At 40.9% G+C, this 26,631-nt stretch overlaps 1 protein-coding gene across 1 annotated transcript in view; it reads right to left on the bottom strand.

Annotated features, from left to right (window-relative positions):
• The window catches only part of LPXN (leupaxin), a 49,405-nt gene extending 24,314 nt beyond the window's left edge, over positions 1-25,091 (bottom strand). The window contains exons 1-4 of the mRNA XM_056138801.1: positions 25,058-25,091; positions 23,165-23,220; positions 13,080-13,219; positions 6,305-6,351 (exon numbers count right to left, since the gene is read on the bottom strand). Coding sequence (XP_055994776.1) covers positions 6,305-6,351; positions 13,080-13,219; positions 23,165-23,177 — 200 coding nt within the window. The 5' untranslated portion in view covers positions 23,178-23,220; positions 25,058-25,091. The remainder of the gene's footprint in view (positions 1-6,304; positions 6,352-13,079; positions 13,220-23,164; positions 23,221-25,057) is intronic.
• Between the last annotated feature and the right edge of the window lie 1,540 nt (positions 25,092-26,631).

The raw sequence follows: 26,631 nt of genomic DNA, 5'->3' as shown, positions 1-26,631 counted from the left end.
TACACAAATGCGAACTTTTATATGGTAAGTATGGCAGTTTAGGTCACTAGAAACTAACAAATCAACTCAAAGTGTGTGACAACGTATTAGGAACCTAATAAACTTTGATCACTGCATATCATATACACAAATGTTTTAAATAAATATTCATATCTTCATATCAGATATTTTAAACAAAAATACTAGAAGAAGATGAAGGATATTTTTGTAATTTGTGACAAAAGGCAAAAACTCTTAAGTCAAAAAAAAGTATCTACTAGCCAACATAATAGCAAAATATTTCAACATATTTAGAATACAAACAATATTTTATAAGTCTACGAATTATAACAAAAAGATAACACAATAGAAAACTAAGTTAAGTTTTTTAAAAGTCATGTTTCAAAATTAATTTGGATATTCATTTTTATTCGTGAGTAAATATGTATATACAAAGTCATGTGTTCTATGTCTTGGAATCCATATAAATAAAATAAATACATGAAAATATTATCAAAGAAATAATGTTTCATCCATAATCTAGGATACTGTGCAGCTGCTATAAAGAATTGTATATATTTACCAGACAATAATAAATTTGGGATGATCTAGTCTACACTCTGTCAGATCCTCTTTAAAAGATTGGGCTGGAGCGATAGCGCAGCGGGAGGGCATTTGCCTTGCACGCAGCCAACATGGCCAACCCAAGTTCGATTCCTCTGCCCCTCTGGGAGAGACCAGCAAGCTACCGAGAGAGTAGAGTATCTCGCCCGCACGGCAGAGCCTGGCAAGCTACCCGTGACATATTCAATATGCCAAACACAGTAACAACAAGTCTCACAATGGAGACGTTACTGGGCCCACTCGAGCAAATCGAACAATGGGAGGACCGTGACTTTGACATATGTCATCTTAAAATTTTTGCAATCATTTAAAGAGGTAGATGGATGTCACTGTGCTCCAGATGAAAAATCTGGGCTTAGAAAAATTCTGGTGATGGAACATGGTATGTCAAAGACCCAAGTATGAATAACTTAGTGACTCGTGGTGCTTTAATAAAATAAAATTTGTAAAAAGAAAAAAGAAAAAAAAAGTGAAAATCTAGGGCCAAAGAGTATAGTGGCCATAGTGCATACTGCTGACCTGGAGTTTGATTCCCTGGAACCTGATATGGCCCCCTGAGTCCCACCAGAAATGATCCCTGAGTGCAGAGGCAGAAGTAAGCCCTGAGCACAGTCCATTATCAAAACAAAAATAAAAACAAAAAAGAAAAGAAAAGAAAAACATTTGTTCTGAAAAAGACATCAGTGAATAATAGAATTTCAGGATACAAATTGCAAAGCTAATGCTTCAAAGGTAATAGGTATCATACATTAAATTAATCCTGGAGCTTGAAGGATAGTACCGCTGATAGGGCACTTGCCTTGCATGCAGCCCACCTGGGTTTGCACCCAATATGGTCTCCTAGCCTGCCAGGAGTGATCCCTGAATAAACTAATCTTTTAGTTAGACACCTCAGTTACTGATGGATTTTTTTTTTAATGAATCACCGTGAGATACCATTACAGACTTACAAACTTTTGTGATTACATTTCAGTCATACAATGATCGAGTACCCATCCCTCCACCAGTGCCCATTCTCTACTATCAATGTTCCCAGTATCCCTCCTGCCACCCCCTCCATCCCTCCCACCCCCACCTCTGTGGCAGGCACATTTCCCCTCTCTCTCTCTCTCTCTCTCTCTCTCTCTCTCTCTCTCTCTCTCTCTCTGCGTATTTTGGTTTGCAATACGAGTACTAATTGGCCATCATGTTCGGTCCATAGTCTACTTTCAGCACACATCTCCCATCCCGAGCGAGCCCTCCAAACATCATTTACTTGGTGGTCCCTTCTCTATGTCAGCTGCCTTATCCCCCAGCATGTGAGGCCGGCTTTCAAGTCATGCAGTGATCCTCCTGGCCCTTACACGATCCTGCTGGCCCTGATGGATTTAATCATTATAATCAGTTAAAATATATTTCCATTCACAACACATTATTTCGATTGAATAAATTTTGAGAAGTAATATAAAATTACAGGGTTATTTGGGTGAACTGAGGAACTGTGTTCACCAGCAACATCAGCCACCACAGAGATTCCCTCACAATCCACCAAACTCATGCAGTTCCCCAACCCCTGCGAAGCCACAAATAGGACCAAATGTTCTTTAAGCATTTCAGATTTGAAATCCTTAGCAGAAAATTCATATTTCATATGTAAACATTATGTTTTCAAAACTGAAAACAGGCCAACTACTTATTTTATATTGATCTATTTTAATATTTACTTATAAACCAGGAAAAAATGTAGAAGAAAAATGAGTCTCTTCCTCTTGTAGGAGAGCTAATCCATGTCTTTCAGGTACATGTTCTACTACTAAGTAATTTATTTATAAATATTTAACAATCAGAAAAATAAATGTGGAAAGTGAATATCCCTCCCCTTGAAAGACCTCATCATGAGGCTAGAGAGATAATACAGCAGGTAAGGCACTTGCACTGTACATGCCCAACCTGGATTTGATTTCTGGCATTCCACATGGTTCTCTGAGCAGCACCGGGAGAAATTCCTGAGTGCAGAGCCAGGAGTAGGCCCTGAGCATCAATGGATGTGACCCCAAAACCAAAAATAAACAAAAACTAAGACGTTGTCATTTATTGATATAGCATCCTATTTACATTTCATTTCCCTCTATATATATATATATACTGTATATATCCTAACAGCCTATATTGCATGGCTAATCTTTCTCCATTCAACTGTAACACCATTAATTTTAGATATTCTAGGATTGGATGGTGCCAGGCATTCAGTAAATGCCTTACAAATTCTAATTATGAGATATCTATCTTTGTATGAAATGATAATAAAGGCAACAAATACAAGAATTTCCAAAAAATCAATTGTCCATGTGTGCTGAGTTATATATTTAGACATTTTATTATCTCCACTATTGTTTTTTTGTATTATTTTGCCAATGCCAACACTAGGCCTAACATCTGCTTGTAAGTCTTAATATTCAAAAGAGACTTAGCAGTGTTTAGTCAAGAATGATTTAGATCTATTTTGCTTTTGCTCTTCCATTTTATTGTAGAATCAACTTTTGAAGGTTCTTCAGGGAACAAAACAGCAGCAGCAAACATGGTGGGATTTGGACTTAGGTTAAATTTTAGTCAAAAATGATACCTTTTTGTTCTGGGTCTTTGTACCCACATATAGGGTATATTTAATATTTCACTTTTTTTTTTTGATGGAGAGGCATACCTAGCAGGGCTCAGGACTTACTCCTGGCTCAGGGATCCCTCTGGGTGATGCTTGAGGGACTATAAGAAGTGTTAGGGACCAAACTTGGATTGACAATCTGCAAGCCAAATGCATTAACCCCTGTACTACTCTCCAATCCAGTAAGTCACTTTTATAGCATATCATTAAAGATGTATAAGGGTTGGGGATATAGCTCCAGGGGCTGGGAAACATACTTTACAACCGGGTTCAATCCCTGGATCAGTGATTCTTTTCCCCTATCAAATCCCCTGCTATATAGATATAGATAAAGATATAGATATAGATATAGATATAGATATAGATATAGATATAGATAATGCTTTTTAGGCCATACCCAGCGATGCTCCTAGTTACTCCTGGTTCTGCACTCAGGAATTATTGCTGGCAGTGCTTGGGGGACCACATGGGATGCTGGGGATCAAACCCTGGTTGGCCGTGTGCAAGGTAAACACCCTATCCGCTGTACTATCTCTTTGGTCAACCTTGCAATATTTTTATGAATTCACTAGCCCTTATTTTTTTTCAATTTTTTTATTAGTGAATCACCGTGGTGTATAGTTATATACTTACAAACTTTCATTCTTGCGTTTCAGTCATACAATGATCGAGTACCCATCCCTCTACCAGTAACCATTCTCCAGCACCAACGATTCCAATATCCCTCCCACCACCCCCATCCCATCCACCCCCACCCCACCCCGCCTCTGTGGCAGGGCATTCCCTTTTGTTCTTTTTCCTTTGGGTGTTGTAGTTTGCACTAGAGGCATTGAGCATTAGTCCTTATTTTTAACCACAAGATTTCCATCGTGTTTTTAAGTAAATTTCTAAGTTATTGTACATACTGTAATTGCCATATAACTCTTAGACATATTATTATGGAGCTCTATTGTCAACCAAGATTGAACATACTCTCAAGGTTAAACACCAAACAGCAAGCCTGCATAAATGATAGAAATAGGCAGGAAGAACTGAATTTCTCATGCTCCGCACATTGAGACCTTGTGAGCTCTGAATTAATTAGACCAGCTTGAGAATTTGTAATCATCTATTATGTTTTAACTTGCCACCCGGACGTCATTTCTCTTTCCCACACAGGTCTATAGAACAGGTATCCTTGAGTAAGGGAAAGTGTATCTGTCTAGGTATGCTTGGGCAAATACAAACACGAGCAGTAAACAGGTAGAATTTAATGCAGCAATTTGATAACAAACGCGAGAGCAGCTCTAGGAAACAAAAATGAAGACAGGGAGAGTACCTGGAAATTAGACATTGTAGGAAGTCAGTGGGCTGGAGCGATAGCACAGCAGGAAGGGCGTTTGCTTTGCACGAGGCTGACCTGGGTTCGATTCCTCCATCCCTCTTGGAGAGCCCGGCAAGCTACTGAGAGTATCACGCCCATTCGGCAGAGCCTAGCAAGCTCCCTGTGGTGTATTTGATATGCCAAAAATAGTAACAACAAATCTCATAATAGAGACGTTACTGGTGCCCACTTGAGCAAATCGATGAACAACGGGAGGACAGTGCTACAGTGCTACAGGAAATCAGTAGGCCAAAGAGGCAAAGAAATGAGGCAAAGTTCACCAAAACCCAGAGATCCAGTTCAACTGGACCCGTGCTAGAATTACCAGCAGATCGACCTCTCTGGCTGCAGCCATAAAGTAGATAAAACTGCTGACCATGGCATAGGGAGGAGTCTGGGAGAAGAAACGTCCTAAATTTTCCAGTTCTCCACAGTGCCATCCATGGAAAGCAAAAATCTATTAAGCTGGACTTAGAAGACACAATTGACTAGTGCTCTGGGTACAAGCAGGAATTGACTCTGCTTGTAAAATTAAGAGTAGAACAGATGAGAGATGAAGCAGAAATGGCTCTGGCAGGAAATAGGCCAAAGATTTATAGTATAAGGAAAGGGTGTCAATAAACTACTAATGGTATGTCAAAATTGATCACAGGCCTGATGTAAAGGAAACCGGCTATTAGGCTAGTTTTCAAGTTTTGGTATCATGCTTCTGTGTTCACTGACATTTTGAGTGAAGTTTTATCTTTTTTAATATATTTTTAAAAGCAAATATTTACTGAGATTTTTATTATTTACCATGTCCTGTCTTGTTTTGTTTTAAATTTTTTCAGGCAGGTGAGGAGGAAAAGATCGAGTAGGCACGCCCACCAGATAGCTTCTGAAATTGGAATAAACTAACAGTATATATTAATAAATTGGCCACATTCTCAGTAAAGCAGAAAGTATTTGCAAGTTATAAAAAGTTATAGAAAGGAAGTTATAAAAAGTGCTTCTTGATAATGCAGGTCCTTCCCTTATTTTTTGCACATATGTGTTCCTTTAGCTCTAGTCTGAAACCAAATAGTTTGTTATCTTACTCTGCAACATGTCTTTATCAATTGTAAGCCCTTTGTTTCTCAAAAAGTCAAGTTTTTTTTAAATCACAAGTGATAACTGAAGCAAAAATAAGTTATATGCTTCTATTTTTTCAGACTGTCAATTTTACTTTACTTTATAAAAATTATTTAATAAGAGGATTTAAAAATATATATTACTGAAGAAAGGAAACTCCTTCCCCCAACTCAATAAATTTTGAGCAAAAAATGTAAAAGGGGGTCTTTATCAGTCTGCCATGGAAAACCATTATAGTTCAATCATAATCCTAGCTCTGATATTTTTGTTGACATCTGGCTGAAATATTTTTGTGAACATAATAGCCGAAGTGGCCAAGCCAAATATCTATCCATCTTTGAAATTTGAAATATTTAGACTTGTTTTGATAATGGAAGAAATAGTGGAACTTATGATTCTAGACCACCTATGTAAAACCCAGGCATCTTAAGATTGTCAAGTGAGCTTGGCAGAATTCTACCTTTGTTCGAAGATGATAGGAAGAGGAGGGTGCATGGGAGAAGTCCAAATAATTTATCATTATTACCCAAGTACATATTGATAACAATCATTGAATCACTTTCATTTTTTAATATTTAATTTAAAAATACCTGTAGACAGTGAATTTCTCGATCTTGGTAATATATGTAGGCTGCACCTAAGGAGAAAATAAAGAATGGATTTCTTATATACTATATTAATATACATCTGTATTCAGTTTTAGAGGATGTTCTTAGTTTCTCAAGGAGACAGATGATCAGATTATCTCAGAGATCTCCTAACACGAGGCAGAGAAACATCAACTGTTCCAGGGAGAAAGACTAAATTCTAAGTAGAAGAGCTGCCATGTAAACAGATTACATCCCATTCCCTGCCCTAAAAACACTGAATTACTCAGGAACCCTAAAACAAATAAAATGAGTCAGAGCAATGCCCTTTATCATGATAGTGTCTAGGGGAAGACTATTACACAATTAAATTTAATGTATCAAAAGGAATTATGTGTCACTTTGAAGGATAGCTGACTAGCAGTTCACTTATTTATTGAGTAAATAATTATCGAGTGTCCATCATGTGCCATGCCGGGGATACATAGCAATCAAATATAATGAAAAAAAACCTGTCTACCCTATATCTTACAATGTGGTACCCTGGACCTTACAATAAATTTTTTAATTTACATACTAACATAAATTAATAAATTCGTGTACAAAGTTAATCAGGGGGAGGGAGATCTAAAATGGGAGAGGGAGGAAAATTGTAAATATATTAATCAAAAAAAGGACTGAGTCCTTTCTTGATTAACCAATTGAGAGGACACTTAAGAAAGGCCTTGTGATGAGATAGTACAATGAGCAGGACACTTGCCTTGCATGAGACCAGCTGGGGTTCAAATCCCAGATTCCCCATATGGCTCTCCACTATGACCACACCACCACCAGGAGTGATCTCTGAGCACAGGTTTAGGAGTAAACCCTGAGCACTGCAGCGTGTGGCCAAAATAAATAGGTAAATAAATTAAATACTTATGGAGCCAGAGAGATTGAACAGTGGGTAAGGACCTTGTCTGGCACATGGCTGATCCAGGTTCAATACCTGGCAACCCGTATGATTCCCTGAGCACCATCAGGAGTGACCCCTGACCACAGAACCAGAAATAAGCTCTAAATAAGCTCCAACTGGTTTTGCTCCCAAACAAACACACACAAAAAATTGTTAAAGCCTCATACGAGGTGGGAAAAGGAAAGGGATGCCAGGGGATAGCAGGTCAGGGAATGCTCCAAAGAGCACCTTTTGAACAAAACAGAGGTTGAAGCAAAGTAAATAGATGAGAGTGAAAAGGGTCAGATCTTACAGGTTGGGTGATCACATAATTTCTGATTGAAACTGAGGGAGATTTTTGAGAGTGAAAGTGGATACTAAAATATAATATTATGATTTTTAAATTATGCATTCATTTCCCAAGGTTTGGCTTCATTATACTGACATACTCTGAAATAATTGCATGTAAAACATTTTTCAAAATAAATTTTTCAGTGATATGTATCTATGAACATTAAAACAAAATCTTCAAAAGCTTGTATATTATTTGTACATTTAAAAATAACAAAAGTAGGGGCTGGAGCGACAGTACAGTTGGTAGGGTACTTGCCTTGCATGCGACTGACCAGGTTTGATCCCTGGCACCTCATATGGTCCCCTAAGCACTGCCAGGAGTAATTCCTGAGTGCAGAGCCTTGAACACCACCAGGTGCAACCACAAAATAAAAACAAAAACATAAAAATAACAAAAATAATTATTTTTACATATAGTCTGTAACACTGTTTTCTTAGCTACTGCTGTCTCTAATACTATTGATATGGGAATTTTCTGAAAAATGGATACTTTTTAATGATGCTTTTATTTTAATGTTTTAAGATAATCACAATCTTCTGCAAAGGTACATTTTATGATTAACAAACTTGAAATTATTATTTCAATCTTTCTCTAATCTTGCTATAATATTCAAATTTTACTATTACTGTGTCTTTTTTTTTTCTTTTTGGGTCACACCCAGCGATGCTCAGGAGCCACTCCTGGCTCATGCACTCAGGAATTACTCCTGGTGGTGCTTGGGGACCACATGGGATGCTGGGAATCAAACCTGGGTCAGCCGCATGCTAGGCAAAAGTCCTACCCACTGTGCTAACACTCCAGTCCCAAATTTTACCATTACTGTTTCTTAATTTGATACAGACTATCACATTTTTTTAAATTTATTTTTATTAATTTTTATTAGTGAGACACCATGGGCTGGAGTGATAGCACAGTGGTAAGGCGTTTGCCTTACAAGCGGCCAACATGGCCAACCCGAGTTCAATTCCTTCGCCCCTCTCAGAGAGCCCGGCAAGCTACCGAGAGTATCTCGCCCACATGGCAGAGCCTGGCAAGCTACCCGTGATGTATTCGATATGCCAAACACAGTAACAAGTGTCATGATGGAGACGTTACTGGGCCCACTTGAGCAAATTGATGAACAACGGGAGGACCGTGAGTGAGACACCATGATGTACAGTTGTAGACTTACAAATTTTTGTGTTTGGGTTTCAATTATACAATGATCAAGTACCCATCCCTCCACCAGTGCCCATTTTCCACCACGATTGATCCCAGTATCCTCCCACCCCCCCATCCCCCCATCCCCCCTGCCTCTGTGGCAGGGCATTCCCTTTTGTTCTCTCTCTCCTTTTGGGTGCTGTGGTTTGCAAAAGAGGCATTGAGTGGCAATCATGTCCGGTCTATAGTCTACTTTCAGCATGAGTTCCCATCCTGGGAGGATCCTCTCACCACCCTTCACTTGGTGCTCCCCTCTCTATCTGAGCTGCCCTTTCCCCTAGCATGTGTGGCTGGCTTCCAAGCCGTGGAGTAAACCTCCTGGTACTTATCTTGGCTATTCTTGGGTGTTAGTCTCCTATTTTGTTACTTTATGTTTCCCAGATGAATGCACTCTTTCTATGTCTGTCCCTCTCTTTCTGACTCATTTCACTTAGCATGATACTTTCCTGTAGTACCACTTGTATGTAAATTTCATGACTTCATCTTTTCTAACAGCTACATAGTATTCCATTGTGTAGATGTACCAAAGTTTCTTTAACCAGTCATCTGTTCTTGGGCACTCAGGTTCTTTCCAGATTCTGGCTATTGTAGTTGTTACTTCAACTATACTTTGTTGCCTCTCTGGGATATATTCCCAGGAGTGGTATTGCTGGGTCAAATGGGAGCTCAATTTCTAATTTTTTGAGAATCGTCCATACTGTTTTCCAAAAGGGCTGAACCAGTCGACATTCTCAACAGCAGTGAAGGAGGGTCCCTTTTTCGCCACATCCGCGCCAACACCGGTTGCTTTTGTTCTTTTGGATTTGGGCCAGTCTCTGTGGTGTGAGATGATATCTCATTGTTGTTTTGATCTGCATCTCCTTGATGATTAATGATGTAGAGCATTTTCTCATGTGCCATTTGGATTTCTTTGAGAAAGTTTCTGTTTATTTCGTCGCCCCATTTTTTGATGAGACTGGATGTTTTCTTCTTGTGGAGTTCAACCAGTACTTTGTATATCCTTGATATCAACCCCTTCTCAGATGTGTATTCGGCGAATATCCTTTCCCATTCTGTAGACTGTCTTTGTATTTTGGTCACTGTTTCTTTTGAGGTGCAGAAGCTTCTTAGTTTAAGATAGTCCCATTTCAGACTACCACATTCTTAATGAGGAAAAAAAATCAGGAACCTCTCTAAATGCTGATGAACTTAATAGTGAAAGGAAATTCTAAAAAGAAGAGATTCTCCACTCTAATTTTTATATTAATTAATTGATTTTATGCTATGTAAATACTTTGGCCCCCTATATTCTCACAGGTACTTTATTTGTGCCTTCTTTTAGGACACTTTTATTTAATGACATTTTTTTAAAAGGCAAAGCTCTTAGGTTTTCTTTGTCATTCTTTTTACAGGTTGACAAATATAGATAATACAAAATCATACACCTTCACAATTTTACCCCATTCTGGTGGAGAATTTAATCATCCAATTGAAGCTGGACTGGTCTAGCTATCTAGCGAAAGAACACAACAGTAATTTGAAAATAAATATGTATACCTATGCTCATTGCAGTGCTATTTATGACAGTCAAGATCTAGAAACAATCTATGTGAACTGAAGCAGCTGCATTAATAAATAAGCTGTATCATATAAATAAATAAAAACTATTCAGCTGTTAGAAAAGATAAGTTCTTGCTTTTTTTTTGTGACAACATGAATGGAAGCAGAGAGGGTCTTGCAAACAAAGGGAAGAAAGATGAATACCAGATGATCTCGCACCTATATGTGATATACAGAAGGAAAACAGGTGCAGACACAACCAAGAGAAATAAGCCTGTGGCCTACACTGCAGAACTGTGGTTACCAGAGCTAGAGGGGGAAGCGGGGAAGGAGAGGGGGGAGGGTATCCAATAGACTGTGCTAGAGCTATTAATACTTTGGTGGTAGTTGTGGTTGGATAGCATATATTATGAAGACAGGTAAGACTATACCCCTAAAATGCACACATTAATCACTGCAGGAAACAGAAGAGTTAGTAATACCATCTCAGTAAGTAAAGTGAAGAAATAAATAAAATAAAATAATACAATTTGGAGTGGTGGTGGTATACTGAATGTCCAGCCAGGAAAAAAAAAGTCCAAAGTTTTGCTGCCATCGTCCAAAAGCAGAGGCCTTACTGCTTCAGAGCTTACCTCTACCAGTCAGCACCCTGAAAAGCATACTCAGAAAGATGCTGCCCATCAAGTTTTGTCTGGACAGGATCAAGAAGAAAGGGATATCAACAGTCATCTTTTGAATTTACCATAGTAGAGTGAGAACTTGGTTTTACTGCCCATGCATTTCACATGCCACATAAAATCATGGAACAAGTCAAAGGAACCAAATAGACTTCTACTCTTCATGCCGGCTTACTTTAACAGGAATACTAATTGGAAAACATCATTTTCCAATGGGTAAAGCCAATAAAATGTCAGAAAAAAAATAAGCATAAACGCAAGACTCTTCTATGTGATTGAACACCTATGATGACCACCGTAATTTCAGGCTAAAACCTGTGGTTTTTTACTACAAGTGAAATAGGAAGTCATTGTGGGATTCTGGTTTCTTGGTTTTATATCTGGGGGCCATGCCCAATGATGCTCAGGGCTTACTCCTGCCTCTGCACTCAGGAAGCACTCCTGGTGGTGCTTGAGGGACCCCATGGGATGCTGGGAATAGAACTCGGTTTGGCCGTGTGCAAAGCAAACTCCCTACCTGTTATACTATTGCTCCGGTCCCAACATTGTAGGATTCTGAGTAGAAGAATATGATTTAAGTTTTTGCAGGATTACTCTGTTATTTGAAGAACAGATTGTGAAAGGGGAAGGGAAAGGGCAGATTAGGAGTCAATTATAGTTATAATCTAGAAAAAGAGAACACAAGGATATTCCTAGAAGAGAGATAAGCATGCATTGTTAAGACATCTGTAGGTAGCTGAAAGGAAGAACAGTTAAAGGGAGAAATATGCAAGGGTTGAAATTTCAGTTCTGTATTATTGGATATTTCATGCCATGCACAAAGATGTATCCGAATATCATATTCCCAAAATCCAGATATAAAAAGTACCTTCTTAATTCCTTTTACACTAATTCCATTCTCATCAAACATCCTTCTAATTATAGTGATGAGGCACGTGAACTTTCCCGTAGGAAGGGGACAACTGTTTTTGTAAATACTAGTTACTATCTCACTTGCTAGTATAGCTCTAGCCAGAAATTAATAAATTGTATTTGAGTTTTGTAACACATTATTTTCTTTTGTTTTATTCCCCCTGTTCCCTTTCTAACACTATTTTTTATGAGTTTTGCTTGGTTTTGATTCCCTAGAGCTTCTTATCTAGGCATTCTAATAATTATATTTCTAAATAAGAGCTAGGTAGTAATCCAAAAAAGTTACCCTGAAAAAACTTGTGTGGTTTACCGCTGAGCCATGTCCAGGCAATTTCTGGACATATTAAAAACTATTTTATTGCTAAAACATGCATCTTTGCAGCTGTATCACTGATGCCCACGGTGACACAGCAATTTCAGATTCTTCCATGTGAACTTGAAAATACTCTGCCTCTGACTGTGCCCTCTATTTCTATTTTCTATTTTCTACCGGATGTAGAGCTTCATAAACACAAAGCAAATCTCTAACACTGAGCTACATCCCACCCCCACATTTTCTCATTTTTTAAATATATCTTTAATTAGAAAAAGGTTTTTTTCATGAGAAAAAAAATACCTCTAAGAAGAGGTCTACTCTTCTTAGAAGATTTTTTCAATTCTCCCTGTTCCAAAACCACTTTTGTCATCATGACAATATCACAGTATGAAAATAATAGTTGGAAATGATCACTCTGGACAAGATCTGAGTGTTGAGAGTAGGTAAAAAGATATACATAAAAATCTTTCAGTATCTTTATTGCAAATCATAATGCTAAGAGGAGAGAGCAAGAGACAGAGACAGACAGACAGAGAGACAGAGCGATACAGAGAGATAGACAGAGAGACAGAGAGAAACAGAGAAGTACCTGCCATAGACATGGGGTTGGTGGGGAGGGAAACCAGGGACATTGGTGGCAGGAAATGTACACTGGTGAACGGATGGGTATTTGAACATTATATGACTGAACACCCCATACACACACAAGAAAAAGAGAAAAACACTTTTGGACATATGATCCTCTTTTTACATCATTTTATGATATACAATTGAATTTCAGAAATGCACTCAAACATCTATATCAAGCTCCTCCAGTAAATGAAAATTTACTGACAGAGACTTACATCAGGTGGCCTGGAAAGAACCGTTAAATTCTCATCATTGTTATTCTCCTTTCTGGAATGTTGATCCAGGGGAAAAGGAGTTGGGCTGGAATAGTTCTCGTCTTGGAGTGTGGAAAGTTCCAATTCTTCCAATAAGGCATCTAGATATCCAAAGACATGAGAGAATTATGTTATAAAAGATGTAAATCTTCTAGCATAAATAACCTCTTAAATATCTTCACCGTGTCTCCATTAATCTCCCCGTTATCTTGTTTTTTTATTTTCAAACATCTTCCCTTACTCTGTATTTCACTTCAGGATACCTTTTGGTATCTCTCGAGGGTCAGAAAAATAGTTCAACTGGCTGAGGTCAGCTTTGAAGTTCAGGTTCAACCCCAGACACTGTGTGGTCCCAGCCTGGTGTTCAAGGGACCTTGAAGCAACTCCCAAGCCCTAAGTAGGAGTATCCCCTGAGTAACACTGGGTGTAGTCCCAAAACAAAGGGAAAAAAATGTGATTTTACAAGAGGATGGTACTCCTCCACATATTCAGGTTAATTCCATACTTCCTGTGACAGCATTCAATTTCAGTCGCACTCCACAATTTGATTTCTTATTTTATAGAGTATTAATTTTAGCACTGATTTAAGATTTAGCCCACAAAGATTTACCTTACTTTGGAAAAAACAAAGCTGGGGCCAGAGTGACAGTACAGCAGATAGGGCACATGTTTTGTATGCTGCTGTCTGGCATTCAATTTCCAATACCCCCTATGGTCTATCCACTGGCACTACCAGGAGTGATTCCTGAGCACAGAGCCAGGAGTAAGCCCTGAGCACTGCCAGAGTGTGACCCAGAAACACAAAGAAAAGAAAAAAGCAAATCCTACATACTTTTCCTATCAGGAAAATAAATAAATAACTATATATAGATATATAACTTACTGATATATTTTATTTATATATTATTTATGAATAAATATATTTATATATAAGTTTTCCAAAATATTCTGGAACATTAACACTTATTTATATTTTTTTAATAAATTTTATAAAGGTAAAGGTAAAGGCCCTCCCGTTGATCGTCGATTTGCTCGAGCGGGCCCAGTAACGTCTCCATTGGAGACTTTGTTGTTACTGTGTCTGGCATATCGAATACTCTTGGTAGCTTGCCGGGCTCTCTGAGAGGGGCGGAGGAATCGAACTCGGGTCGGCCATGTTGGCCGCTTGTAAGGCGAACGCCCTACCGCTGTGCTATCGCTCCAGCATGGCAGAGCCTGGCAAGCTACCTGTGGTGTATTCGATATGCCAAAAACAGTAACAACGGGTCTCATTCGCCTGACCCTGAAAGAGTCTCCAATATGGCAGCGTTGGGAAAGACAGTAAGGAGAGGCTGCTAAAATTTCAGGGCTGGGATGAATGGAGACATTACTGGTGCCTGCTCGAGTAAATCGATGAACAACGGGATGACAATGACAGTGATACAGTAAATAAATTTCATTGGATCACCATGAGATAGTTACAAACTTTCATGATTACATTTCAGTCTTACAATGCTCGAGCACCCATCCCTCCACCACGTACATTTTTCACCACCAATGTCCCCAGTGTCCCTCACACCACCCTCACCCCATCCCTGCCTCTGTGAGTAAGAAGGTACAGTCCTTCTTAGTCGCTCTCTAATTTTGGGCATCATGATTTGCAATACAGATACTAAGAGGCCATCATATTTGGTCCTCGCTCTACTTTCAGCACACATCGCCCATCCCAGGCGATCCCTCCAAACATCATTTACCTAGTGGTCACTTCATCCCAACTACTCTTTCCCCCAGCTCATGGGGCCGGCTTCCAAACCATGGCATGTTCCTCCTGGTCCTTATCTCTACTGTCTTTAGGTGTTAGTCTCATATTATGCTACTTTATATTCCACAAATGAGTGCAATCATTCTACATCTGGGACAGTAACATTTCATGCTTAACACTTCTTTTTCTTGATCCCAAGCATATAACAAAATTACCAAAACAAGGGGCCCAGGGTAAGCTCGGTGATAGAAGATGAGGTTGCAAGGATGAGGCTGTTAGTTTGTTTGATCTGCACCACCCAGACGGGATCCAAAGCAGCACTGTCATTTGGGATCCCTGGGGCCACAACAAAGGATGTGATCTCTGTAAAGTGAGACCACTGTCAGGCATTACAACCACGTGTAACCACCACCCCCCCCCCACCACCCCACTATCCCGTCATCATCATCTCATCATCGTAGCAACAACAAAAAGGGAAGGAAAAAGTGGGGGTGGGGGGGGGAAGGGCAGATATCCAGCCAAAGTCTAAGCATTCTGTCTTTAAGGGTGTGGGAACTAAAAGGGATTGGACAGAAAAGAGATGTTGTGAAAGCAGACGATGTGGCAATCCAAAGTGTTGATATTTGTTGCTCATATTAATTTGCAAGGAAACCCCAATACATTTAAGATCACGCTATTTCAGTTCTGCTATGGAGGTAGTAGTAGAACTGTAGCACTGTCCTCCCGCTGTTCATCTATTTGCTCAAGCAGGCACCAGTAATGTCTCCCTTGTGAGACTTGTTGTCACTGTGTTTGGCATATCGAATACGCCACAGGGAGCTTGCCAGGCTCTGCCATACTGTCGGGATACTCGTGGTAGCTTGCCGGGCTCTCTGAGAGGACAGAGGAATCGAACCCAGGTCGGCCACGTGCAAGGCAAACGCGCTACCCACTGTGCTATTGCTCCAGTTAGTAGTAGTTAATAAAAATGAGCACATGTTCGGTAGTTTACATATTGCATTTAACCAACTAAAATATGTTTTTTCTTTTGTATAGCACGAAATACACAGAGGGGGCTGGAGCGATGGCATAGTGGGTAAGACATTTACCTTGCACGTGGCTGACCTGAGTTTGATTCCCAGCATCCCATATGGTCCCCTGAGCACCGCCAGGAGTAATTCCTGAGTGCAGAGTCAGAAGTAAGCCCTGTGCATTGCCAGGTATGATCCAAAGAGTAAAAAAAAAAAGAATACACAGAGGCCAGAAAGAGAGAGTTCAGTGCTTACAATGCAGGCCTTGCTAGTGTGTCAACCCGATTTGATCCTCAGTACCACGTAGTCCCTGAGCAAGGCCTGGTGCAGCCCTGGCAATCCCTGAGCACCTCTGGGGTGACCTCAGCTAATCATGGCACCACAGGGCCCTCATGACACCACAGTCATAGCTCCTCACTCTGAACCTTCTGCTGAGTTGTCCAAAAGTCCCCAGGAGAGGTCCATGAATGATTAATCAAAAGACATGAAATCATCCTTAAGGTCACACAACTAGAAACCACAAACCTGGAAGTCTGATGTCAGCTATCTCATCCCAATCTTTTTCACTAACTCCAGGTCGGAAATCCCAGTTCCTAGTCTCACAGGGGTTCTGAGTCATCTTGCCATGCTATCTTCTTCTCTGAAACATTTCCCTCATATACATAATGAAGGAATTGCACTAGAACAATACTTTTCAAATTGTGGGTCAAGACTCATTAGTGAATCTCTAGTGGATTGCTTATCAAAGGCAATTTTTTTTCTTTTTTTTTTCCCCCTTTATTTTATTTTATTTTTTTAAAGTTGTAGATTTACAATTTTTTGTGCTTTGGTTTCAATTATACAATGATCAGATACCCATCCCTCCACCAGTGCCCATTTTCCACCACCATGGATAATATCCCTCCCACCCCCATCCCCCCATCCCCCCTGTCTCTGTGGCAGGGCAATCCCCTGTGTTCTCTCTCTCCTTTTGGGTGTTGTGGTCTGCAAAAGAGGCATTGAGTGGCAAACATGTTCAGTCCATAGTCTACTTTCGACATGCATCTCCCCTCCTGGGAGGATCCTCCAAACATCCTTTATTTGGTGCTCCCTTCTCTATCTGAACTGCCCTTTCCTCTAGGATACCTGGCTGGCCTCTAAGTTATGGAGTAATCCTCCTGGTGCTGATCTCAGCTATTCTTGGGTATTAATCTCATACTTTGTTACTTTATATCCCCCAGATGAATGCAATCTTTCTATGTCTATCCCTCTCTTTCTGACTCATTTCGCTTAGCATGATACTTTCCATATTGTACCACTTGTATGTAAATTTCATGACTTCATCTTTTCTAACAGCTACATAGTACTCCATTGTGTAGATGTACCAAAGTTTCTTTAACCAGTCATCTGTTCTTGGGCATTCAGGTTTCTTCCAGTTTCTGGCTATTGCAAAGAGCGCTGCAATGAACAAACAAGTGCAGATGTCACTTCGACTATACATTTTTGCCTCTCTGGGATATATTCCCAGGAGTGGTATTGCTGGGTCAAATGGGAGCTCAATTTCTAATTTTTTGAGAATCGTCCATACTGTTTTCCAGAAGGGCTGAACCAGTGGACATTCCCACCAACAGTGAAGGAGTGTCCCTTTCTCGCCACATCCACGCCAGCATCGGTTGCTTTTGTTCTTTTGGATGTGGGCCAGTCTCTGTGGTGTGAGATGGTATCTCATTGTGGTTTTGATCTGCATCTCCCTGATGATTAATGATGTAGAGCATTTTCTCATGTGCTTTTTTGCCATTCGGATTTCTTCTTTGAGAAAGTTTCTGTTCATTTCATTGCCCCATTTTTGGATGGGGTTGGATGTTTTCTTCTTGTGGAGTTTAACCAGTATTTTGTATATCCTGGATATCAACCCCTTGTCAGATGTGTATTCGGTGAATATCCTTTCCCATTCTGTAGACTGTCTTTGTATTTTGGTCACTGTTTCTTTGGAGGTGCAGAAGCTTCTTAGTTTAAGATAGTCCCATTTATCTATCTCTGTTTTCACTTGCTTGGCCAGTGGCGTGGCATCTTTGAAGATACCATTAGCTTCAATGTCATGGAGGGTTTTGCCAACTTTATCTTCAATGTACCTTATGGTTTCTGGTCTGATGTTGAGGTCTTTAATCCATTTTGATCTTACTTTTGTACATGGTGTTAGGCAGAGTTCTGAGCCTATTTTTTTGCATGTAGCCGTCCAGTGATGCCAACACAATTTATTAAAGAGGCTTTCCTTACTCCACTTCACATTACTTGCACCTTTATCAAAGATTAGATGAGCATATGATTGAGGAGAGATGTCAGTGTATTCAACCCTGTTCCACTGGTCTGCAGTTCTGCCTTATCAAAGGCAATTTTTAAACATTTAAGAACACTGGGTGATGGAGCAGGACAGGTGGTAGAGCAGATAAGGCTTTGCACACAGCCAAGCTGGTTAAATCCCAGGCACCCTATATGATGCCAGGAGTGATCCCTGAGTTCAGAGTCAGGACTAAGCTTTGAGCAAAGCTAGCTGTGGTCCCAAAACAACAGCAACAACAACAACAACATCATAATAATAATATAAAAATAACGTTTTAACATAAAAAAATGTTGTTTCTAAGGATTATCTTAGCTCTAAAGGTCTCTAAAGGTCTCTAAAGGGCTGGAGCGATAGCACAGCGGGTAGGGCGTTCACCTTACACGCGGCCAACATGGCCGACCCGAGTTCGATTCCTCCGCCCCTCTCGGAGAGGCCGGCAAGCTACTGAGAGTATTCGATATGCCAGACACAGTAACAACAAAGTCTCCAATGGAGACGTTACTGGGCCCGCTCGAGCAAATCGACGATCAACGGGAGGGCCTTTACTTTACTTTACTTTACTAAAGGTCTCAGATGAGGAAAACAAACTGTGCAGGTCATCAAGAACAAAAGGATTTTCTTCTTCAGAAACAGGGATGAGGCTGGGATGAAACAGGGATACAGCAGAGAGGGCACTTGCCTTGCATGCATTCAATCCAGCTTCGACCCCCATCACACCATGGGATTTCCTGAGCATCGCCAGTAATTCCAGAGTGTGGAGCTGGGAGTAACCCCTGAGCACCACAGGGTATAGCCCCCAAACAAACAAACAACAACAACAATAAAAAAAAAAAAACAAGGAGGGAGGGGAAACAGAAGCAGGGGTATTTCAAATCACTGTCATAAAAAAAAAATATCAAATCATTGTCCCACAAAAAAATCTTTAGAATACTCCCAACCATCTCTCAAAAGTATTTTATGTGAGAATAGCATTATTAAATATATTGTGGGTAGGATAATGCTATAATTATTTTTATATATACTTGTAAGTGATGTTGAAATATTTATAGATAAAATACTAAAACTGTTTAAAAATAGCCCAGAAATGGAATAGTTGGAGCAATAGATAATATTGGTGAAGAGCTGGTGATTACTGAAGGAGGTTCATTATTAAGGTTCATTATTTAAAGTGGGTTGGTTATAGGTGGGTTCATCTGATTTCATTAACTGTCTTATCACTGTCACTGTCACTGTCTTCCTGTTGTTCATCGATTGCTTCGAGCAGGCCCCAGTGACGTCTCCTTCATCCTAGCCCTGAGATTTTAAAAAGTGTCACATTCGAGGCTCTTTCAGGGTTAGGAGAATGAGACCCATCATTGTTACTGGTTTTGGGCCTATTGAATACGCCACGGGGAGTTTGCCAGACTCTGCCGTGTGGGCAGGATACTTTTGGTAGCCTGCCAAGTTCTCCAGAGTAAGAACTAGATGACAAGATGTCGCTTCTGGGAGCAGGGTTTTATAGTCTCTGGGTCTTGGCTGTTGATGGGATTACATGGTGCCGGGGCAGTTGGTGGGTGTAATGCCTACATACTGGAAGGTGGGGGATCTGGGTGGAGGAGGCCCCAGTCCCAATCCAAGCAGGCTTGGAGATCTACGCCCCGGGTCCCGCACACCTGGGTTCTTCGGCTTGTTCCTTCATGCATGAGGCTCGTCCAAACGTGTGGAGAGTGGCCTTAAGCATGGCTGTGGCTGGAACCGGAGGTCTTCAGCTGCCGGGGCTCTGCTCAGGGTGGGGAGGGAAACTCAACCCACCCTCTTCCAAGGGGCCCCGGTGAGGACAGCCAGGAACAAAGGCAGGACACTCTGCGCTGTCTTATATTAACTTTTTATTATGTTAATATTTAGTTAAATTTTATATCTTTTTTAATTTTCTAGAAAAAATATATTTTTGTCTTTGTTCTGTTGTTTTGGGTAACACGCTACTGTGCTTAGGTTCTGTGCTCAGAGATCACTCCTGGCAGGGCTCAGGGTACCATATGTGGTTCTGGGGATCGAACCCGGGTAGACTATGTACAAGACAAGCACCTTACTTGCTGTACTATCTCTCCAGCCTTGAAAGAGATTCTTTTTTAAAGGACAGAAAAACAAAACTAAGGTAGAAAGAGGAATTAAAACTCTTTTTCAGAAATTTATTAGAGTCTCCAACTTTTATTCTGTATACATACATGATAGATCTTTTTCTCTCTTCTATTTTCTTTCTGCAACCAGAAGCTTTGGATCTTCTGGTGTTCAGATTTTAAATTCAGAGTAGAAGATGAATCATACTACAAGTACGAGGAATTTTCCTTAAAGAAAACAGCTAAGCAAAGTCACTAAAACTTTCTTTTCTGGGTCATGAGTTAACAGACCTTCCTCTTCCTGTTTCCTATGAGTGCAGACATCACCAAAACCCCCAAGACTTTCTTGCCTATTGCCAGATTCTGTAATTTGTAAAATGACTAATTTCAGGAAGATAGATGCTACTTGCAGGAGTTGGGAGGTATTAGGCTGAAAACTCAATAGTCTACCTCTGTTGCCTGCCCTTAATCTGAAAAAAAAAAAAAACCTAAACAGTAACACTAACATATGATAAATCAAGTGAAGCCTCTTGCTGTAATGGATGTAGGGTGAGAGGTGGTTGTTCTGCCTCAATTGTGAGGATATTACATAAAGCCAGAGTCTGTTTCTGATTCCCCTTAATCTAACATTCCTGGGGCTGGAGCTATAGTACAGAGGGTAGGGTGTTTGCCTTGCACGCGGCTGACCCAGGTTCAATCCCCAATATGGTCCCCCATGTACCACCAAGAGTAATTCCTGAGTGCAGAGCCAGGAGTAATCCCTGAGCATCGCTGGTTGTGACCCAAAAATTAAAAAAAAATATATCTAACATCCCTGTGTAATTTTTTTTAGATTTCATGTCTTTGTTTTGGGGCCAGAGTGACTTTGGGAACTTGGAGGACTTTGGAGGTTCCTTGGGGAACCATGCAGTGGTGAGGCTTGTATCTAGAATTCCGAGATGCAAAGCATGCACTCAGCCTGGTGAACTACTTCTCCAGCCCCTTAAAATTTTTTAAGTGGATATAAACTACCAACTTCGGAGGTAGTAAAGCAGAGAAAATTTTAGTCCACCTGGGCTGACCTACCCCACCATGTTATTTTCTTCACAATGGGGGGAAAAAAATCCACTCTAACTCTTTAGCGTAGTTGTTGGGTAACAGACAATTTGAAGATGCAACTGAAGCATCGCTGGAAACAGCTCTTGAGGTTAGCCACCTGAATAATAAATGTAACTTTGGGTTACTCAGTACTTTCCAAAATTCTGGTCAATATTTCTCTAACGCTCGTGCTGGTTAGCAAATGCAAAACTTTGTATACCCCTTATTTCACTACGTTGTAAAAATTATTTGGTGATCCTATTGGCTGGAACACATGAGTCAACATACTTCCTGTTTTATAAGTTTTATTTTTGGTGCTTTTGATGGTGACCTAAAAACAAGTTATTTTTTTCTTAGTATTCTCATTTTGGGGGTAGAAAAATGGACTATTCTTATTTCAGAGAGTTGCTTCAGATATAAAAAAAAATGAGCATATATAAAAATATGTAGTTTTGGCTTAAGTCACTAAGTCTCAGATCCTTTTCAAATTCCCTGCATGAAAGTCATTAAGAGTCCCTAAAATGAAAAAGTAGAGCTGAACTCCAGTTGAGTTCAGGGAGAAATGGGAATTTCACTAACCTGCAAAATGCTGAGGATTTGGTCTGTATCCCAAGTTCAAAGTGTATTATACTGTAAGTATCCAAATAGATCTTAGCTCCAGAACAGTCCAATATTTACCACCTCTTTCTGTACATTAATATCTCTTCCTTAATATAATTTACTTTTCTTCCTTTTCCACCCTCCAACTCTCAAATCATACTAAATTTTTTTTTTCTTGAAGATAACACGCAAGAGACTTTTTGTTGTTTGCAGCTTTGACGGGCGCCATCATACAAAACTCTAGGACACTACTGATGGATTTAACACAGATTGAACGTTGGATAAATGTTAAAAACACAATGTTACTAAGGATGCCTGGGGAAAAAATGGCAAAGGATATGGAATGAATGCCAGAAGCTTATACTAGCTCCTAAGTTTTTAAGTTAGGGATCTTCTTTTTTTTTTAATTTTTATTAGTGAAACCCCATGAGGTACAGTTGTAGATTTATAAATTTTTGTGCTTGGGTTTCAGTTATACAATGATTGAGTACCCATCCCTCCACCCGTGCCCATTCCCCACCTCCAATGCTCCCAGCATCTCTCCCACCCCCACAGGGATCTTCTTAAGAGTGTGGCCAACAGTTGACTGGTTTAATGTTTTGGAGTAAAAGGATAAATCATATTTCCAGGCCACAGTAAATCATTTATTCATAATTCCTCTGAATAAAAAGTTTAGCAATAAAGTCACTGGAGCTGTAGTGCTGTCTTTTTAACACTAAATTATGGAGCAAATAAAACCAAATAAAAGATTGGAGTCTTTCCAATCTTTGTGGATTCCTCATTTATACTTTTTTGAGTTATACAAGATACCCTTCATTACTTTTTTTCTTCCACAATTCATTTCTGCAGTTACCAACTGTGTGATTATCTTGCGATTTCAGAAACCTCCAAAGAGCAAAATGTTCACCAAGGAAGAATTTCAACCACAATTAAGTTCAAAAACATATTTGGGCAGAGTTAACTTGGTAGTTAACACCAACTGCTGCCTATTGTGCTACTGAAAGCAGTGAACTCATCGTTCCCCAGAACAATCATAGTTCCTCATCTTCATTCTTGGCTGGGCTGAGTACAGGAGAGAAGTGAAAATTAAAATCTTCCAGCACTACCCTCCATTTGTTTAGAAGTGCATCCCTCCACACACAAAAAGAGCAGTTAAACCATCTTTCCCTTTCATTTATTCTACCCAGAAGTTCTTCACTCACCCAACTCTTCCATTGTCACAAGTCCAAGATGCTCTGGTCCCACAGGTGGGTAAGAACTGCTTTGGCATGTGCTGAAGTTGAGGACCAAAAAGGAACTGCACTAGACAGAGTAAAGCTGCTTCTGTGACCCTATTTGGTTCCTGTATCTGCTTAGCACTTCCTCTCTTGATTTGGTGAGGCGTTTGTCAGATTTTTTTTTTTAAAAAAAAGAAACAGAATTTGAGTTTGACTGTGCAGTAGGGCGCTGGGGTGAAGCAAAATTAAATTTGAGCTCCTATCAGAGCCAGGATTCATCTTGAATTCATGGCAGAAGCATGCACATTTGTGTTTTTCCCCTTGAGAATTTCCTGACTGCATCCATTTTAAGAAGCATGGATGCGACCTCCATTATAAAACTTCCATCAAAGTTAACCACACCAATTCACCTTGCTGTCTTTATTTACTTAAATTATCCAGAAATCATGCTTAACTGCTTTCTTGGATAAACTGCAAATCCGTAAAGAACATAAAGCAGAGGCTTATTCACTTGGATTTCCTGGGCCTGGTTTATTTCAGTGGCCCAAAATGAGGTTACCAAGAATTTAACTGGAAGATTTAAGTCACCAGATGTTTAGCTGCAGATGTCGCAAATATGCAGAAACTGCTCACAGTTGCTTTAGAGCACTTTCTCTGCAGTTCACTTTTACCTTTCTTTTTTCTGCTCTGATTTTATTGGCCTTAAACAAAACATTCAAAAAAAGTCCTACTCTGAGAAAGCATTTTGTAAAGGACTGTAATGATGCCCCTGTGATATAGATAAAATTTTTTATACCAAGGGTGAAAAAGTTACTTGCTAAAGGCAATGGTATTTGAGGACTCTCTAGCCTCTATTCCATAACCTATGCATACTCCAGTGTCCTAATCTGGTACTCATAAAAGCGAGTCTATGAATGACCAATTTTCTGGGTTTTTTTTTTTTTTTTTGCTTTTTGGGTCACACCTGGCGATGCACAGGGGTTACTCCTGACTCTGCACTCAGGAATTACCCCTGGTGGTGCTCAGGGGACCATATGGGTTGCTGGCAAATGCCCTACCTGCTGTGCTATCGCTCCAGCCCCTTTATTTAAATCATGATGTTTTTCAGTTTATTGTTACAGATTTTGGTATTTCTCTAATCTAAATTTGAAGGATATTAATCAAGTAACAAAATAAAGTAAAATAAAGGCAATGGTAGTAAATTGCTTTGCCACTGCTTAAAAATAATCCTGATTTAACTTCAAAAGCCTATGTCCTTTTGCTTTCAGCATGGAGGCCTTTCTCTTTTGCCAAGGTTGATCTAAAAAAAATCATTCACCATTATCTCCAAAATTAATTTTAACGGACAGGAGATTCCGTCTCTGCGTTTCTCTGAGCAACCATTGGATGTCAGTACTGTTCCAAAAGCTTGTTCACAGTAAACACATACGAAAAATTCCCAGTGTGAAGCTGCCACGTTTTTTTTTTGTTGTTGTTTTTGTTTGTTTGGTTGGGGGTTATTAGGGTTATTTGGGGTTTTTTGCCGTTTGGGTCACACAAGGCTCTGCACTCAGGCATCACTCCTAGAGGTACATGGGGGAGTCGAACCTACGTCAGCAGAAACGCCCTACCTACTGAACTATCGCTCTCTCACCCCACCTCCCTCCCCCCGCCATTAAGCTCAGTAAAAATGCAAAAACACTCAACAGAGAAAACAGAACATTTTCCTAAGTCTGAACGGTGAGCCAAAATGCTGCAAGAAAAAACGCACTTCAGCACTTAGCTTACAAATATTGGACTCCATCTGCAGTTTCACTGAATGATTAATGTGAATTTAAGAATTGCACCCCCAGATCTGGTTTCTATGCGCCCGCTTCTGGGGCTTTTAATCTCGGATACTTTCTTTTCCAGGGTGAAGATTCATTCTTGCAAACAGCTCCTGAACTCTAAATGAATGAAAGGTTAAAAGGGGGCTTTGTTTGGCAGGGGGTGAGGGCGCAGCGCAATCTTGCAGCGGGTAGGTCTCTTGCTCTGTGCAGTGGCCAATCCGGATTTTATCCTCAGCACCCCACATAGCCCCCAAGCCCCACCAGGAGTGATCCCTGAGCACGGAACCTGGGGTAAGACTTGAGCATCACCGGGTGTGGCCCCCCAAAAAACATAAAGTGGGGAAAAAGGTCGGAATGCAAGCGGCCCAAGGCCATCACCCCATCCAACTTGGAGAGGAGCAAAGGGCAACCCTCGCTGGGCTCTTGAAAAGAGTTTAGCAGTGCACGGTAATGGATCAGAGTAGCTTCTGCCGAAGCCGCTATTCCGACCACGCTTCCGGCCACGCAGGAACATTTTAAAACCGCAGAAGCAGGTGGCTTCGGGGCGGGGAAAAACGGGGAGGCTTTCAGATTGAGTAGGTCACGGAGTCACGCTAACAACCCATCACCGGTCCCGCCTGGCCAGGGCCCCGGGCCAAGGAAAACAGCCCACGCCGGCTTTCAGCGTCCGCACAAAAACACCTCTACCAGACGTCCCGCAGATTTTTATTAAGAACCACGCGAGGAGTCGGGGACTGTGCTCAGCCCTCCAAGGACTGGAAGGAACCGATTAAGTCAGTGCCTGTCCTCCACCAGCTCACAGGTCAGACAGGATGAAGAGAAGGAAAAAAATGAAGACATTTGCTAGCCGGTCCAAGGTCAGGTGTCGTAGAGTCTTATCAAGACTATTACGTGAGTTTCATTTTTGAAAGATTAAAAAAAAAAATGCTTCGCAACATCCCGCAGAGAATCAGGGAGAACGTCCCGGACAATCCTGACCACTCAGAAGATGAACCGTCAGTTGCGCAACTGCGCAGGCGTGGTGCCCTAACCCGGAAACACTGATGACCTCGCCGCGTAAACTCGGACTGCGGAAGGAGGGGGACTACCTTTCCCATCATGCATCTGCACCCTCCCTAATTCCCATCACCCGCGACGACGGGCCTGCTGACGCGAAAGCCCAAGTACAACTTCATTTCCCAGGATGCCTTGGGACAAGCCGCCCAGGCGCATGCGCCAGGGGGCGGGCCCTCTCTGCCCTCACGACCCCGCCTCTGTTCTGCCGCCGCCATTTTTTCGGAGACTTTCATCCGGCAGCCGACGGCGTTTTTTTTCTTAAAGGAGAAGCGACAGCTCAAAAAATTTCCCCCTTCTCCCCGCAAGACCTGGAGACGCTTGGGGACAGAAAGATCACAGACAGGAAAGTGGGCTCGGGGCGGGAGAAGAACGCCGAGGCTACTTCCGCGGCTTAAGGAAGGCTAAATAAGCGCCCTTGTGGCATTAGCGGCTCCTCAGGGAGGCAGGTGCGCGCGCATCCAGTTCTGGGCGCGCGCGAGGCGGGGAAAGAGGTGCGTTTTCCTCCCGCCGACCTCCTCGCGAGACCTGTCCTCCCCACAGCCCCGAGCGCGCGTTTGAGCTCCGGAGGGTGGGAAAAAAAAAAGGTCA

Source organism: Sorex fumeus, unplaced genomic scaffold (genome assembly GCF_029834395.1).
Source record: "Sorex fumeus unplaced genomic scaffold, SorFum_2.1 ptg000007l, whole genome shotgun sequence".
Classification (NCBI taxonomy): Eukaryota; Metazoa; Chordata; class Mammalia; order Eulipotyphla; family Soricidae; genus Sorex; species Sorex fumeus.
The sequence above is the reverse complement of the archived record's forward strand: the minus strand, read 5'-3'. Positions and strand labels throughout refer to the sequence as shown.